Genomic DNA, 17,531 nt, shown 5'->3' with positions numbered 1-17,531 from the left:
CTCTACTAATCATGTCAACTTGTCCGTTGACAAGTTCTTTACTTAAGGCTGCAAACCTCCTATTGAATGGCATGAGCTAGAGGCCAGAGGGTTTAAAGTACAGAACTGTTGCTAAGAGATATAGCTTGGCCCTTTTATACATTTGTGTGTTCCCTGCAGGGAACAAAATTGAAAAGAGATACAACAGATTCTAAAGGAGGAAGGGCAAGGTTTGTCTTAGGTGGGTGAAGAACTGTCCTTGACATTAGCAACAGATGGACAAAAAGCCAGGGTTAAGTGTTTCTGTTTTCCCACAAAGAAAGCCTGATAAAAGGATATGTCCTACCTCATGTGTATTAATTGAAATTCCCCAAGGAAAGAAGCTTTTCTTTGTTCACTGCCATTTTTTTAGACAAAACATTCTTTTTAACCTAAATAGATGCTGAAATATTTAGTGAAGTAATTGATTCAAAGTATTAAAAACTTGCCTTTATGTCCAGAAAAATCATAGTACAGTATTTTTATTGATTTTTATTACTCGCATGTTTCTACTGCTGAATAATGCATGATTTTAGAAAGTTTGTTGATTGTGTTGCAGTAACCCGGGTCCTACCTACACAGGTACAGCTTGCGCTTCACTCCTTTGAGTGGTGGTGCTTGCACATATGCCCACCAGGGGTCGCACTTCTGGCAGAGTGCTCAGATGTCTTTTATTTGAGTCATGCTGGGGGTGACCCGCGATTATAGATGCAGTGCCAAACACACCAGGCTGTGTTGTGACTGAAAACTGCTTAGGCATCATATCTACCAGGCACAAATAGGACAGCTGCAAGGAGCAACACATGCTGTAGCAATGAGAATTGAACTCACGACCTTATGCTTGCAAAGCAGGCACTTTCAGGCAGAAGCAATCTTTTAAGTCTCTTTTTGATCTTTTTAAGAGGGAAAAACATTTACCTTTTCACTCAGATCTGATTCAGTATAGAAGAATAGTCCGGCTCTGTCTCTCCCATTCTCTCTCCCTTGCTTGCTCCTTTCTTCCCCTTACTCTCTCTCTTTCTAGCTTATCTTTCTCCTTTTTTTTTTCTAGTGATTCTTTCTGTTTTGCTCTCCTTACCTTCTTTTTTGCCTCTTTCCCTTTCTTTTCTCTTTATTTGGTTCTCTCATTCTTCATTTATACTATTTATACCAACTGAAGGAATTGTCCTTTCTCTCCTTCTCATCTCTCCAGGAAGTTAGGTAGTTAGGTAGTTTTGTACTTGAGGCCTGTAATCTCGATGGACTTTCTTTTCTCATGCTTAGGATTCTTCTAACACCTTAAAAGCGCCTTTATTCCCTTTGCTTCGTATCAGCGTTTTCTAATGCACTCACTTATGTGCTTTTCAAACATTTTACTAAAGCTTTCCAGAGCGCTCAATATGAATTGTGATGACCTATTTTATTGTCATCTCTCTCAAATGTATGTTCTTTGCAGATAAATATATTTTCAGATTCATCCTTTTATCCTCACCCCCTGATACTGTGTCTTATTATTTGTTTATTGAGCTAATGAATAGATGCACAAATCTGGAATTTAGCAATGCACAGCTGTGGGTGCCTAAGAGGACAAAAGATGATTCATGCAAGTATTCTGAGTTCGAAGAGTGAGGCCAGGCAGAAGGCAGATGCAGAAGAGCCAGGTCAAGCTGAGGGCCCAGGAGGAAGAAGACATGGTGTTTCCTCCCTAGGCCTGTGTCAAAAGACTTATTAGATAAGAATTTGAGGAAGTAAAGGATGAAGAAGAGTGTTGTAAATAAGTGATCCAGAAAATAGTGCCTGGAGTTATTTTCTGGATGTTGACATAACAACATTATGACAGTGTTTAAGATAGTAGGTAGAGATCTGCTGTCAGCTGAAGAGAAGGGTTAATTGTTTGGAAGTGGCATTAGTGATTGACTCTTTATGGAGGAAATCTGATGAAAAGAGGAATGAGGTACTAGACAGTATCTAAAATACACGTGAAGTGAATATATTCTTGCTGTTTAATTAGAAAACTTTTGCCAGACCTAACATTTCTTTTGGGGAAGAGCTTGGTGAGGCATAATATTTTACTTTATCTGCCAGTTCTAATTTTTAGTTATTTTTAAAGTGGAGATGATGGGGAGTTTGGGACACATGCCACAGTGTTCAGGGGATAGTTAGGGACCTGTCCTCAGGGTCACTTCCAATGTGGTAGAGGGGGGTCCATAAATTGTACCAGGATAGAACTTGGGTCAGCACTATTTATTCCTATTTGTTTTTACTTTTTAATTCAGTTAAAAAGCATTTACTGAGCAACTGCTTTGGAAAGGCACTTTTCTTGGGGTTGGGCGTACGTTGGGGAAAATGATAAGGCATCTATTCTCATGGAGATTGTATTCAATTCCATATCAAAGTTGGCAAAATATATAAATGTCCAGTTATTTATAAAATTAAGATACGTTTTATAAAGTTATTTGGAATGAATTAATCTAGAAATCTAACATAAAAACCCAATGACTGTACTTAGTAATATTGTAAATTTGCTTAAAAAATATTCAGGTACATTGAGTACACAAACAAAATGATATATAAGGAAAGAGCCTTATAATTAGCTCATTCTGGTAATAATTTTGTCTGTTTATCAGGTTCTATCATATATGTTGAATATTACATTTTTAATAACTTAAAGCTTCTTAAAATAATGAAGAGTAATAATATAGTCATGATAGCTGACAGTGGGAGACTTGCTTTGTATATGGAACCATATCATTCATTTGGCTTTTAATGATACTAAATAAAGGAAAACAGTTTTTTTTAATTATTAATATATAACAGTCAAGAGTTAGACATGAAAATCTCAGCATAATAACTTAATATTGTTTATATTAGACATTTTTAAATTTAGGGGCTGGAGCGATGGCACAGAGGGTAGCCACCTTGCACGTGGCTGACCCAGGTTCGATTCCTCCGTCCCTCTCAGAGAGCCCAGCAAGATACCGAGAGTATTCCGCCAGCACAGCAGAGCCTGGCAAACTCCCCTTGGCATATTCGATATGTCAAAAACAGTAACAACAAGTCTCACAATGGAGACGTTACTAGTGCCCGCTCGAGCAAATGAATGAACAATGGGAGGATAGTGCTTTAAATTTAGCACTGAACAAGATTTTTTTCTGTGGTAATTTATTGGTAAACAGCTAGCTCCTATGAGGTTTGCAGTGCACTGTTATCAGCGCATGAATAAATTTCTCTGTGACTGAGGAAGGACTCTTCCTCCCTCTATAATTTTAGGTCTAATTGATGAATACTTTCCTTTAAGTACTGGTTTCAGTGTTATTTGAGGTGTAGCCTAATATTCATATGGTGGAGGAGAATCTTTCCTACAAGACTGGTGTATATAATAAACTATAATGAAAATTAAGTTATGTTTTATACAGACATATATTAAGGTATGTAGTATATGCCTTTCCTCTACTAGGACACATTTGTGTTTAGCTGGTTAATATGGTATCTTCGATCCTTTCTAATTCCTGAAAAACACTCAGTACATCAAGTATTAGACATAAGGCATTGTTTTGGTCGTGGGATTACAGATGTAAATATGCGTTTCTGACCATTGAGAGTACATAGTTTAGCAAAGAGAGCACAATAATTTTAACTTGGTGTTTGAGATAGTAAGTTGATTCAGTTTCACCTGAGAAGCATTCTAGATTTGAAGACAGCTTTTTTGAAGGGCTAGTATGATTTTGCTTAGTGGCTGGGGATGAGAGGAAACATCAGGAAGAGGCTAAGATGAGAGATGTGGAGGGTTCCCTCATGGATGATGTATCTGGGCATTCAAGTATGATCATGGTAGGATGAAAAGGTGAGATGTGGGGTGTGAAAGCTGTCAGTACTTGCTTACAGAAGACCGTGAATGCCCAAATTTTAATATTTAGGTGCTTGAGAGGTTCATTCAACTTTAAAGAAGTTAATGAAATGTTCTTATCTGTGCTTTATAAAGATAATTTTGATGGCTGACCAGTCCACATATAAACAAAAAGCATAATGAAGAGCTGACCTGTCAATTTATGACAATTGATCCATTAGAAGGCTTTGATGATTTTAAATTTAAAAAATTTCCATAGTTTTGAAGTGTCAAAATTCTTAAGAGTAATATAATTGCTACCAAGGTGTATACAATTAGTATCAAAACATTACTTGGCTCTAATGTCTTTCTAAGATGTAATGAGGTATTTTGTTTTTGTCAAACTTTATCCTTAAATAGATGTTCTTATTATTTGAGGGGTGTAGGTGACACCCAGTGATGCTCAAGATCTTCTCCTGACAAGGTACTCAGGGGTCACAGGTTATGGTGCTCAGGTGACCATATACTGTGCTGAGATCAAACCGGAGTTAGTCACTTGTAAAGAAAATTCCTCAGCCTCTGTATTGTCTCTATAGTCCAGACGTTTTTTTATTTTTAAGGGTTTGCTATTTTTTCTATTTCCATAGGTTGCATTCTGTAATGCTTGGGTATCATTTTGCATTGAAATACGTAGAAAATAATTACTTTTATAATATACATGGTGCTGTGCTATAATATAGACATTGCAGGTGCAGGCAAGTAATCACATCCTACTAGACTCATTGATGAGAGGAGCAAACATCAAAATAGGATAAAATAATACAAAATAGGATAAAATAAAGTAAATAATACATAGTTTTAATGTATAAGGAGTACATAGAATTTTAATCCAGAGAAATCACAGATTTGAAGTTTTCAAAAATGAGTAGAGTGAAGTGAATTTATGAGAGTCGTTGGATACAATGATATGTGTCTCTACTACCCCTGAGAACATAATTCTGTTTTCATGGATAGGAGAAGTCTTGGGGAAAGAAGTCTGACTCTTTTTGGTCTCTCCTAGTAACCTTCAGGAGTTCCCCCTACATTCAAATACAAATGGAGCTGTTACTAATTAAATCAGTACTGATTAGTATTACTAATTAGTACTTTAATAGTATAACCTTAGGTCTTGCGTGTTTGACAAGGCACAAGGAAAATCTATTCAAGCAAATCAAGTTTATCATAGTATTTCAGATTTTTTTCAGTGTTTCTCTAAACAAACCATAATTGGATTGTTGCTCTAACCAAATCCAGAGAAATTATGGGTAATGATTTTAGAGATGAAGTACAGGTAGTACAGAGGTGCAAATTAACATTCTGCCACCTACTTACTCATCACATATATTTTTTATTCATATGTGGACACAGGTTGAACCTGTCTGTTGATTATCAGAGATCAGTGTCTTTTAATGAGCTTTTCCCTGTAGAAAAAATTTCCCTAATTTAAGTGCTAGGATAGTCAAATGTAGTCTCACTGTCATCCTCAGGAGACACCCAGTCACACCTGCATTCAGCTGCTGTTTCATTACAATAATGACCGAGCTGATCATGTCTGTGACTGGTACTTGTAATTGCCCAATGCACTGTTATAATTCATTTTTGATTATTTTGTTTTGGAGCCACACCGAGCTGTGCTTAGGGCTTCCTCCTGGCTCTGTGCTCCAGGGATCATTCCTGGTGATCTTGGGGAACCATATGTGGTCTTGGGTATTGAACCTGGGTTGGCCACGTATAGACAAGTGTCCTACCCACTGTACTATGCTCTGGCCTCATAATTCCTCTTTGAAACGAAGAATTACTAAAGTCCAAAAACTATCTTATGCAGTTTAGAATATCTGGAACCAGGACAAAAAGAGGTATTAAGAGAAGTACATGTGTACCTGACCAAGTGAGAAAATCTCATTAATTATTAAGACTATAGAGCTGATTTTATACACAGTGATCTAAAGAAGCAAGAACATAGCAGGCATCTGACCTAAATATTGTAGATGTTCTTATTGATTTATAAAACATTCATGGTTTTAAGCCTTAATAGTAATCATTTTTGAAAATTACTTCTCTTCCAACACACATAGAAAAGAGCAGGAAGTACGCAGTGCAAAAATTGCCACTTTTGTCATTGATATGACTTTCTTGTGCCATTGATTTTGATGTCGGCGGGCCCTACGGGTGACTTATGTGAAGTGGGGAGGAGAAAGATGGTCACTTTCTCCCCAACCACCCCTGCCACCCGGGACCCAGGGTTATTGTGTTCTTGTCTTGCCTCCGCAGAAAGGAATTTCAGGAGTAGAAAAACAGTGAAATAAATAGATTTTATTTGGAGGAAATTTAAGGAATTTGAAGTGGAAGGGGAGAGAGTGAGAGAGAGTAACATAGTCAAGAGAGAACATGGGCTTCTCCAAGGGTGGAGAGAGCCCCTACACACATCCTAGCATTAGACACGAAAGTATGAAAGTACACATCTCAAGAGGGGAGATGTGGGTGACACATGTGCTCGGGCACCACATGTGCTCAGCCACATGGGCACAAGCACTCATGGGCTCAGGCAGCATATGCGTTCCCATACTTTGTCCAAGGTGGCCTGTGTAGGGTTTCTCCAACCTGACCCATGTGGGCCCGTTGCTAAGGAGGTTACCAGGGGGATTGAGTCGCTGAAGTGAATCGGATTAAAAGAGAGGTCCAAGGATTTTCGAAAAGAGGAACTTCATATGGAGGGGGCCTATATTCTCAAGATCTGCTGATGGTCTTATCAGGTCTTTGTTTTCTGTATCCACAAGGTGAATTAGTCCTAGAATTCTTCCATGAAACTTTGTTAATCCAAGTTTCATTGCCAAAGGCCTTTCCCTATCTACCTGCCTACCTCAATTTGAGTCTCCTATGAGCACAATATTAGATTTAGGTATTTTGCAGCAGGTGTTGCATTTTCTCTTTGGGAAGAAGTTCTACAATCCCTGTAGCGTGCGTGTGATCCTTTAGAGCTCAGATTCATTCTTCACCCATATGTAATGGCATTTTTCTGTAATAAAACTAGAACATAAATTTGCATGTCTCTAGAAGATAAATTTCAGTGTTCCCAAAACTTGTTTTCTTTTTTTCATGGTAAATATCTAACTGTAAAATGATTTTTTTCTACTGCTAGGAACTTCTGTAATGCTAAATTCCTTAAATTTCTATGTCTTATGTATCATGTATTTGATCCCACTTTTTTTGCTTTTTGGGTCACGCTCAGCAATGCACAGGTGTTACTTCTGGCTCTGCACTCAGGAATTACCCCTGGCATTTCTATACACATGGGATGCTGGGAATCGAACCCGGGTCGACCGCGTGCAAGGCAAACGCTCTACCCGCCGTGCTATAGCATGGCCGACCCTAGTTCGATTCCTCTGCCCCTCTCAGAGAGCCCGGCAAGCTACCGAGAGTATCTCGCCTGCACGGCAGAGCCTGTCAAGCTACCCGTGACGCACTCAATATGCCAAACATAGTAACAACAAGTCTCACGAAGGAGACGTTACTGGGCCTGCTCGAGCAAATCGATGAGCAACGGGAGGACCGTGACTGTGACCGTGATTTGATCCCACTTACTTTTTTAAAATTTAATTTTTTATATTTTTTGAATTCTGTGTTAATATATTTTGGACAATTACATGGAATAGATGAGGCCTTCATATGAAAATTTTTCTATACACTTTATATAAATACTGGTTTACAAAGTTGTTCATGATGATTTGTTACAGGCATTCAATATTCCAATACTAATCCCACAACCATTACACCTTCCCTCCAACAATGTCTCCAATTTTCCCAATCACCTCTTAAGCCTGCCTCCATAGCTGGCCCTCAATAGTTTATTTTTTATTGTTTGTAACCAATAATTGGCTATGAATTAATCAAAAATGTTTCCTTAGAAGAAAGTTCGAGCTCGAAAGGTAAAGGCCCTCCCGTTGATCGTCGATTTGCTCGAGCGGGCCCAGTAACATCTCCATTGGAGACTTTGTTGTTACTGTGTCTGGCATATCAAATACTCTCGGTAGCTTGCCAGGCTCTCCGAGAGGGGCGGAGGAATCGAACTCGGGTTGGCCATGTTGGCTGCTTGTAAGGCGAACGCCCTACCCGCTGTGCTATCGCTCCAGCCCTTAGAAGAAAGTTAGTGAAAATAATTCTATCTCACCATGGAGCCATTAAGTGCTTCTTTAAGAGATTACTAAAATGTTGTTACAGATTAAGCTTTCTATGTTTGGGCTTTGCTAATCAAGACTGGTTGTCTTCTACATCACATCCCATCCAATTGGTATGCTACTACTCATTATCAGTGTTGTAGAGTTTGAGATGTTGCACAGCCAGCCAGGTGCTCCAGAAAGTCCAGAATTTTTAATGGGTGATAAGAGCTGGAATTAAATGTTTTAACTAGGTGGCAGCTTTAGTGTGTGTGTGTGAGACTGCTGGGGCTTCTGGAAGTACAGGGAGTCAGGGATAGGTAGCCCATCCCAACCCATGAAAGCCTGAATATTTCAGTCATAAAACCTGCATGTCTGAATTTGTCAGCAAATTAATTTCTGGGTGAGGCTTGCTAGAGCTAGTGGAGTTTGGCCGGGGACATGGCAGCAATTGTGGAGTATGGGAGTTTTCACCTGCTGGGCTCTGTTATTTCAGTGGTCACTGGGCTGACCTGCCCCTCTCTGAAGTGACCTGGCATACTCAGCCTTGCACTGGTGTCTGGTGTCTGGGAGAGTCTTCTATAACGTTTTACGTGTGTGTGTGTGCGCGCGCACACACACACACACACACACACACACACACACGCTGTTAACTACTGTGTAGCACTTACGTGTTTATTCTTTTGTTTGGTATTTTATTTTCTCACAGTATTGATTCAGCCTAATTTTTCAATGTTTGTATAAACTCTTAAAGGGGCGGCCAGGGAGAAGCCCCAACGGCCGCCCACGATTTGGGGGACCTCGGGCCGCTCCCGCAGCCAGGGAGGGCAGCCCAGTTCATGGAGCAGACAGTGGACGAAATGAGGGCCAAGCCGGTTAATTGATCAGATGCCTTTTATTCTAGTCTCACACTGAGTCTCATTCCATCTCTTCCTGTCTCTCCCGTTCTTCTCTCCGTGCTCCATCTCTGAGCCTGGCTCTCTCTCTCCATGTGCCTGCTCCTGTATTCTTCTACATTCTTCTTTCTCTGTTTCCCTTACTAATCTCTACGCACTCCATTATGCTGCCCTGAGCTCGCTCTCTCTTTCCAGCTGTCTCCCTCTCTCCAGCTCTCTCTTCTCTCCAACTCCCCAGCACTCTGGGCTGACACCGCACCCAGTCAGGTAGCAAAATCAACATAATCAACATAAGAAAACCGTTCCTGAGGGCCCACCAGCTTCAAAGGAAACACCAGTCTAGAGGTATTCCAAAGCCCTTCCTGACTGCCGAAGGGCAAAATACCTCTTAAGGTGTTTTTCTCCTTTCCTCAGTCCAATAACTATCAACCTCTTAATACTAGTTATTTTTGTATGGACACAGTAAGAGATAACATTGTGAAGCTTGTTGGGCAGCTCTCCTGGGAACATCTTGCCACAGATTCAGACTACAGAGCTCAGGACAGATTAGTCAGTCATTTCTAACCCTAGCAGGGTCCGAATCTAGTTGTTACTTTTTTGATCATGACAGCATTTGTCCATGACCAAGCTCTTAACTTATAGTTAAGCATTATAGCACTTTGGCCAGGCCCATCTCCATGCCAGGGTGCACATAGCTTACCACTTGCCCTGGTTCCATCCAGTCCCTCTTCGGGACCCGGCTTTTGGGGTGCTAGGAAGGGCAGCTGAGGCTTAGGTCTAGAGAACAGATGCCCAAGAGGAAAATATCACTGAGAGTCATGATACAAAAGCACAGCATATGCTGTCTTCTTGTGTCCATACAAAAAGGACATTGCTCTGAATAAACTATGCAAAGGATTTAGGGAAAAGAGAAAAACAATATTTACTAGTCAACAGAGCACAAAAAAAGAAGTTACAAATAAACACAGAGGAATAGGAGCACTGTGATGGGAGCAACCCAATAAACCTAAACTACCTGAGGCTATGCTGGAAGGACAAAACAGTGTTTTCTTACAAACACTTTCTCTGTTCCTAACTTAAATAAGCTTTTTTCCCCTCTAAACTGATATATATTTCTTTAACCTTACTTGCTCATGTTCCTTCCCTTTGAAATGTTGATTGTTCTAGAAACTCATCAATCAGTCAGCCCTTAGGTCATTCACATTTATAACCTTTTTTGCTCCTGTGGATGTAGCCTTAATCACTTAATCACTTAACTTCCCGTTTAGTCCTCGATTTGCTCGAGCGGGCACCAGTAACGTCTCCATTTGTCCCTGTCGCGTGCTAGTGTAGCCCAATGGCATCTGTTCGCTCCGGGAACATGAAGGGCCTCAAACCGATCGTTCATGATCTTGAGAAGAAGTCTGACCATCTGGTAGGTGGGCGGCCACGCGGTCTTTTGACATCCCGTGGAATCCAGTCAGTAACAGCTCTAGTCCAGCGGTCGTCTTTAAATCTCATCATGTGACCAGCCCATCTGATTTTCGACACCTTGGATGTAGCCTAGTAACATTTTATAGGTTTTGACTTAACTATCACTCTCTGTCTTGCATTATAGATACTAGGATATTTTTCTTCAATATAAGATTGTAGGAGTACATGCTCAAGATTATTTTCTTTGTAGATATTTAATCTTGTTCTATTTATAACAGATACGTGGCATATCACTGTTATTTGGAATGTATAATCTTATCACCTCTTTTATTGGCATTTTATTCTATAGGGACTAAATGAAAAATATCACGATATATCCATTTTATATGGCAGAATTAATTTATGAAATTGTGACAGTGAAGCCTAATATATACCAGCATGAGAAGAAACTTACTGTTCAGCTCATATAAATTAGCAGGAGAGCTTTCAAAATGGGCTTAATGAGATTTGCTTTATTGAGCCAAAGAACCATGACTTCATTCTCACTAACCCCAACAGCATAATAAACTGTATTCAGTTTGGGCATCAATCCAATTTTTCCATTAACTTTCTCATAAATTTTGATCAAGGGACATAGCAAAACTTTTGTAATTAGGAGAAGTGCATTAGAAATTTATTTCCTGTCTACCAAGTCTTTCATATACTGAAAAATATTGAGATTCTATGAATCTCTCTAAACCTGATGTATGGTAAAACATCTGAATGAACAATCATTTTTTTGGATAGGTAATATCCATAATTAGTTTCCTATCTCATGTCCAAATTCTTATTTTAACAAACACTTGACTGAATTCAAAATCTTTGGCTATAATAGGTTCATAAAGTAGCTAGATATTTGTATTAGCTATTTTCTCTAAACTTCTCTAAATATACGAACTATAAATACATTTTATAATGTTTTATTGTATAAGTCTCTATCAGTAGTTTTTTTTCTATTAATTTTTTTATGTGGGGGGGCCACATAACTGTTCAGGATTTACTCCTGGCTCTGTGCTCAGAAATCACTCCCGGTAGTACTCTGGGCATGAGTACCTGTGATTGAACCTAAGTCAGCCTTGTGAAAGACAATTAAGTACCGTATTTCCTGTACTATCTCTCCAGCCCCTTCATATATTTGATTTTTTTAAATATTGTCTAAGAATATTTTGAAGGGTGCAGTTATGTCATTTGATTCTATTTTATGGCTATCATCGTATAGCAGCTTAGAGAAGGTGAGGTTGTTTCTGAATGAGATTTTCCCTGAGCTGGGCATTGCTTCATTTCAAATCCCTTTTACCCCACTATGGTTAGGGCTGTGGTAGGCAGTGCTCCTAGCTTGGGGCCGTTCCCTGCAGTCTTGGGGATAGGGGTGCTGATACTCTACTCTTTAGCCACACCCCTGAACCTGCATGGTTATAGCTATTTGTTCTTAAAGTTTTCCTTTCCTACTGGTCATGATCCATGGATATTTTCAGTTTTTAAAAAAATGGCTTTGCCTTATTGATAATTTGAATACTTCTGCCAAGTCAATTTAAGTCAATAGAGCAGCAATAGATAAGAGGATACTGCTTCAGACTGGAAAATAAGCCAGTGAGGTTTGTTTATTTGTTTGTCTGTCTGAGGTAACATCTCTTTCCAAAAACAGGAGGACAGCTAAGTGCAGGCAGCTCTCTCTGCAGGTTCCTCCAGGGACACTGTCCTTAGGATGCATTAATGAGCTCTAGAGTGCTTTTACAGAACAATTTTCTTCCTAGACAATTCAAGATATAGCAAAGCTGGGTCTCTATGACCAATGTACCTGGTTTGCCCACTTAAATGGCATCTTTTTTTTTCTGTTACTTTAATGTCAAACATTTATTTTCTTTTAAAATGTAACCCTCTGTCCACTGATTGAAGAACTATATAGAATCAAAATATCTAGCTTTATTTAATGTTTTATATGAATAGTAGTCCATAATCATCATCATATCATAATAATATTTCAGATGCTCTTAGAGGAAAACAGGTTTTCACATTAAGATTATTTTTTGCTATGGCTAAAATTGCTCTGTGGTGCACTATGTGACTGTAAATAATGTTATTGTTGCTTGTTGAATGAATCCTGTTGAATTACCAATATTGAGCCCTTCATTTGCATTAGCTAATCTTCAGTATTCTGCAGTGTATATATTAAATAATTATTGTATCAATTTTAGAAATAGGGGAGTTGAAACTCACAGAGGCTAAATAATTTGCCCTTGAATTTTCCAACTCTATCTTTGTAACTCATTTACATCTTCTGTCAATCACATTGGAGGAGTAGTGTGAAGAACCTTACCAACTCATCTCTCTGGCTTCCAACTTTGTAGCCACATGTCAACTCTAAGCCTAGAGCAATGCTGATAAACTATAAATACAGAATGTAGAAAGACATAGCTGAGCTCATAATTTTTGACAGTGGCACAAATCAAAGAAAAATGCAAGGGAAGATCCTGGGCTGATCTGAGACCTGTGGACCACTGTGCACCATAGGTAGAGAGTAATGGCCACCCCAACTTGGTGCAGGGAAATGAAAACTGAAAACTTGGAGCCATTGTATAGTAGGTGAAGATCTACAGCCAAAACCACCACTTGAAACAAAAGTGTTGAGAGGGAGACCTCTTCTTCTGAGAAAAGAACAACATATTTATTGCCCATTACTGCTTGAGACTGTCACTTTGGTGCACTTAAGATGTCCAGAGAAAGCTTCAATGGCCATTGAACTAGGAACTGAATCAAATCACTCCCTGATTCAGTGATAAGATGGTAATAATCCAGATGTCAGCATGTAAAATTCCAAATCAATATAAAGCTGATTACAGATGATGTTTCTGGGCCCAAGAAGAGCTCAAGTGCATTTGTAAGAGAAGAATGACGATGAGAGAGGGGATGAAGCTATATCCAAAGACTAAGAAGAGTTAAATAAAAACAATACAGAATTCTCCCTGCTTCTCATGAACTTGCTAAATAAACAGCCAGAAACACACGGAGGCCTAATACTAAGGAAGAGCCAATGAAGCTGACACATGAAAATGAATTTGATCCAAGAGAAATTTAAATATTGAAATATCCTAGTAATCATCACTATTTTTATTGAGATTCTATGCTTTGTAATGCTTTAATGATTGTTTCTCATGCACATAATTCCAACACCACACCTATCACCAGTGTCCCCCAGAGTATATATTGATGTGCTAAATATGAAAGACACAGCATCCGTTTAAAATGCAGAAAATAAAAAGTCTGTAGTATAGCATAGGAACAACTATTAGAATGTTTGCCTTACAAACTGCTGACTTGGGTTTGGTCTTTGGCATCCCATATGGTCCTCCAAGCCTCTCAGAGGTGACCCCTGAGTTCAGAGCCAGTAGTTAGCCCTAAGTCCTGCCAGATGTGGCCCATAAACCAAAAACCAAAGTGTGGTCTAATTGTTTATTATAAATATTTATTAGATAGTACTGTGTTTCTTATAGTGCTAGTTGCTAGAGATGAAACAATGAACAAAATTAAACAGAATCCAAATCCATACAGTCTACAGTCTCGTGGGCAGTTTATCTTTGGTCAAAATGGATTAAGAATAGACAGAAACCATGGAAATGAAAAGCATGGTCATTGAAATAAAATCCTCAGTAAAAGAAGTAATCTATATGCTTTACAAGTTTTTTTAAGTTTACTTTAGAAGATATTACTTAAGGGATCACCTAAGAAGCAGTCATGAGAAGGTAAGATAACTAAAAGAATTTTTAAAAGTATGTATATACTTATATTTTGATATGTAAATGAGAGAGAAATAGCACAAGCATATGTGTATATACAAACATAAAAACTGAGTTTATAACGAATCACAAAACTCAACTTTAAATAAATGCATTCTTAAACATTTTGTAATCAGTGTTAACATTGAGAATAAAAGGTATCTTAACTATCAGAGAAATTTGAATAATTGATTTTTTAAGCTGAGTATTCTTGAGGAACCAAGCCTAGAATGAAAACAATCTCAAATTATTGGTGGGGTACAGGGGTGGGCTATACCATGATGCCCAGGGTTTGCCCTTAGGAGTCAGTCACACCTCGTGGTAGACCAGAAAGGCTGGGAGAAGTGGTTTTGGGCACATGCAGTATTGTGCAGGACTCTCTCTGAGTTCATTCCTGACAGTGTTTGGGGGCCATCTGGCAGCCTTTGAGGTGCTGAGGATCTGGCTAGCCACATGCAAGGAGGCTTAACCTCTATTACTCCTGACCCCTGACACTTAAAAGACATCAAGTTTAACTCCTAATGAAAAGTGTATTAACTATATAAACAATATATATTAACTATATAAACTATACATAACTATGTAAAGAGAATAAGATGACACAAAAATTAGAGTTATATGTGCACATTGGAAATAAAAATACCAAAGATTGTCAGTTTGTAAACAACAGTGTGAACAGGTCTGAAAGAGTGGTCACATCTGTTCCGGTACATTGGGTCAGTGTTGTGGATGACCTTAGCATTGACGTGACAGGGAATTGGAGATAGTGCTGTGGTTAGGGCTCATCCCTCACATGCCAGTTAGATCACACCAGTTGACCTCAATACTTACCAGTCATAGCCCTGGAAAATCCTGGGCATCACGGGCTGTAACCCCTGCTGGTCCCAGCACCACAACCTACGGCCCCTGCCTTGCATGGCTGATCCAATTACTGAAAATGGTTTGAAGGGGTCACCTCTTGAGAACACCAGCCCCCAAAAGAAAGCACTAAAGTGATGAATGCAACTCCAGGTAACGTTTACCCTTGTGAGAGATGTTGGAGCAAGAATGGGAGTATAGAAGAATGAACAGCAAGGCCCTTACTGTATCTGGAACATTTTATTCCTTCATAAAGAGAAACATAAGTACAAAGTGCTAGGATTTGTTAAAGTATGGCAGTGCTTATGTGAGTTTTCATAATATTACCCTGATTATGGACTATGTTACTGAAATGAAAAGAGTCACAGAACTTTTAGGAAAACATGAATTTTAGGCACATCATTGAGTGTACAAATAAGCCAGTCTTTTAACAACAAGTCGTTAAAGCCCAAACTCCTTAGCAGGAGCAATAGATAACATGGGATTCAAGCTAGAGAAATACAGATGCTGTGTGGAAATATTCTTGGGGTTCAAAAGCTGGCCTCAATAATAACTAATTTTGTATGTTGAACTGAACACTTAATCATGCAACCATTTTGAAAATAATTTCACCTCATCAAAATTACTCTCTTAAACATAAATTAACATATCCCATCTTCATGGATTACATCATTCTAATTTCTTGTTTACTTTTAAGCTAGTAACTAACCACACCTCACAGTTTTTGGGAATTGCATTTAATTATTGTGGGCCATTAAGATTCCATCTACTGTTTTAAAATGTCATTACTGAGGATATTAGTGGAGTATAGTCAGTTCATACACTCATACAATAACCATTAACTCCATTTTAAGTGTGCTATTTAAACTATAATAAAATAAAAATTTTTCGACAATAAAATAAAATGATAGCTATCTTACTGTAACCTGACATCACAAAAGAGTATATTCTTAAGGAGGATTTAATTTTCAGCTGCATATTCTGTTTCAATTTTGTATTTTTTCTAAGTCATTCTACACAAGACATGAAAACTTTATTCCTCAGTAGACAGACAACATATTTCTTCAACTTTCATAATATATTCATTATTACAAATATTAATGAGCACTTACTCTGTTGTGTGTTTCTCTAAAGCATTTTATACCATTTACTGATTTAATCTTTTTTTGACAGTCTTGTGAAATGCAAGCTAATATGCTCCCTAACTACAAAAGAGAAAACTGAGACATAGACAAATTAAGTTTTTTTTTTCCTGGTTTTTGGGCCACACCAATGATGCTCAGGGTTGCTCCTACGTGACCCTGCTCTCCTGGCTATGCTGAGTGGACCATTTGGGATATTGGGGAACAAACCCAGTCAGTTGCATGCAAGGCAAGCACCTTATCCACTGTGCTATCTCTCCAGCCCTGTAAATTAAGTCATCTTTTTAAGGCGAAAGAGTATATAATGCAGTTAATGGTAACATTCTATTTTTTTCTGCTTAAAAAAACTGTTGACTTTTTGGTTGTAATTCTATTCATCCTAACTATTCAACATTTTTGTCCATTCGTTTGTCTTTAGAAAAGATTAGTGAAATATTTTCCTGCTTTTGAATCTTTAATAATCATTTCTTTAAATTTGTTTTATTAAGATATAATAGACATGCAATTTAAGTTGGTTTGAGTTGATCTAATGATTTAATATTAGTATATTAAATACTTGGTAAATTTAGCCCTACACAAACTGTTTCTAGTTAATTTTCACCAACAAGTAGTTACAATTTGTGTGTGAGAGAGAAAGGGATGAAAACTAGTAATATCTACTCTCCTAGTAGTATACAATACTATATTATTACTAAAGTGATGATTATTCTGTGGATTCTTACAGAGCATTCTACTTGGACAAGTCAAATTCACCACCAAACTCCACATCCAAGGCTGCATACGTAGATAAGGTAAAAAAGGAAAAAATGAGTGTTTATATGTATTGATAGCTTTGTCATTGACATACATTCCTTAATTTTTCTGCTCATTTCCTCTGAGCAGTGGGTGATGTTAAATATTTGTATTCTTCAGTTGTTATCTCCCTACTAAAACATTTTAGACTATTAATTACAACTTGATGAAGGGCCTGGGGTGTGACTCAGGGCCTTGATCTGATGTCTTGCTCTGTGTGCCAATCCCCCTCCAGGTCCCTGACACCACTGGGCATAGCCAAAGTCCCAGCCCTCCCAATCTCCAAATCAACTTAAATGACTCTGATGACGATTTCATCTAAAAGGATTTCTTTGTACAAAACATGTTGAACTTCATGTTCTTCACTCTTTTTTTCCACAGCTAATGAGGCCTCTCGATGCTTTGGATGAACTTTACCGACTCGTTGCCTCATTTATCAGATCCAAGCGCACAGCTGCCTGTGCAAACACAGCTTGCAGTGCCTCCGGAGTTGGACTACTCTCAGTTTCTTCGGAGCTCTGTAGCAGGCTCGGCGCCTGCCACATCATCATGTGCAACAGTGGCGTGCATCGGTATGTGAACCTATAGCTAGAGGTGACCAT

General features: G+C 38.5%; 1 protein-coding gene across 1 annotated transcript in view; it reads left to right on the top strand.

Annotated features, from left to right (window-relative positions):
• Window positions 1-17,531, top strand: part of PREX2 (phosphatidylinositol-3,4,5-trisphosphate dependent Rac exchange factor 2) — a 297,562-nt gene that overhangs the window by 239,576 nt on the left and 40,455 nt on the right. The window contains exons 36-37 of the mRNA XM_056130599.1: window positions 16,862-16,928; window positions 17,311-17,501. Coding sequence (XP_055986574.1) covers window positions 16,862-16,928; window positions 17,311-17,501 — 258 coding nt within the window. The remainder of the gene's footprint in view (window positions 1-16,861; window positions 16,929-17,310; window positions 17,502-17,531) is intronic.

The sequence above is a fragment of the Sorex fumeus genome, unplaced genomic scaffold (genome assembly GCF_029834395.1).
Source record: "Sorex fumeus unplaced genomic scaffold, SorFum_2.1 ptg000002l, whole genome shotgun sequence".
Classification (NCBI taxonomy): Eukaryota; Metazoa; Chordata; class Mammalia; order Eulipotyphla; family Soricidae; genus Sorex; species Sorex fumeus.
The sequence above is the reverse complement of the archived record's forward strand: the minus strand, read 5'-3'. Positions and strand labels throughout refer to the sequence as shown.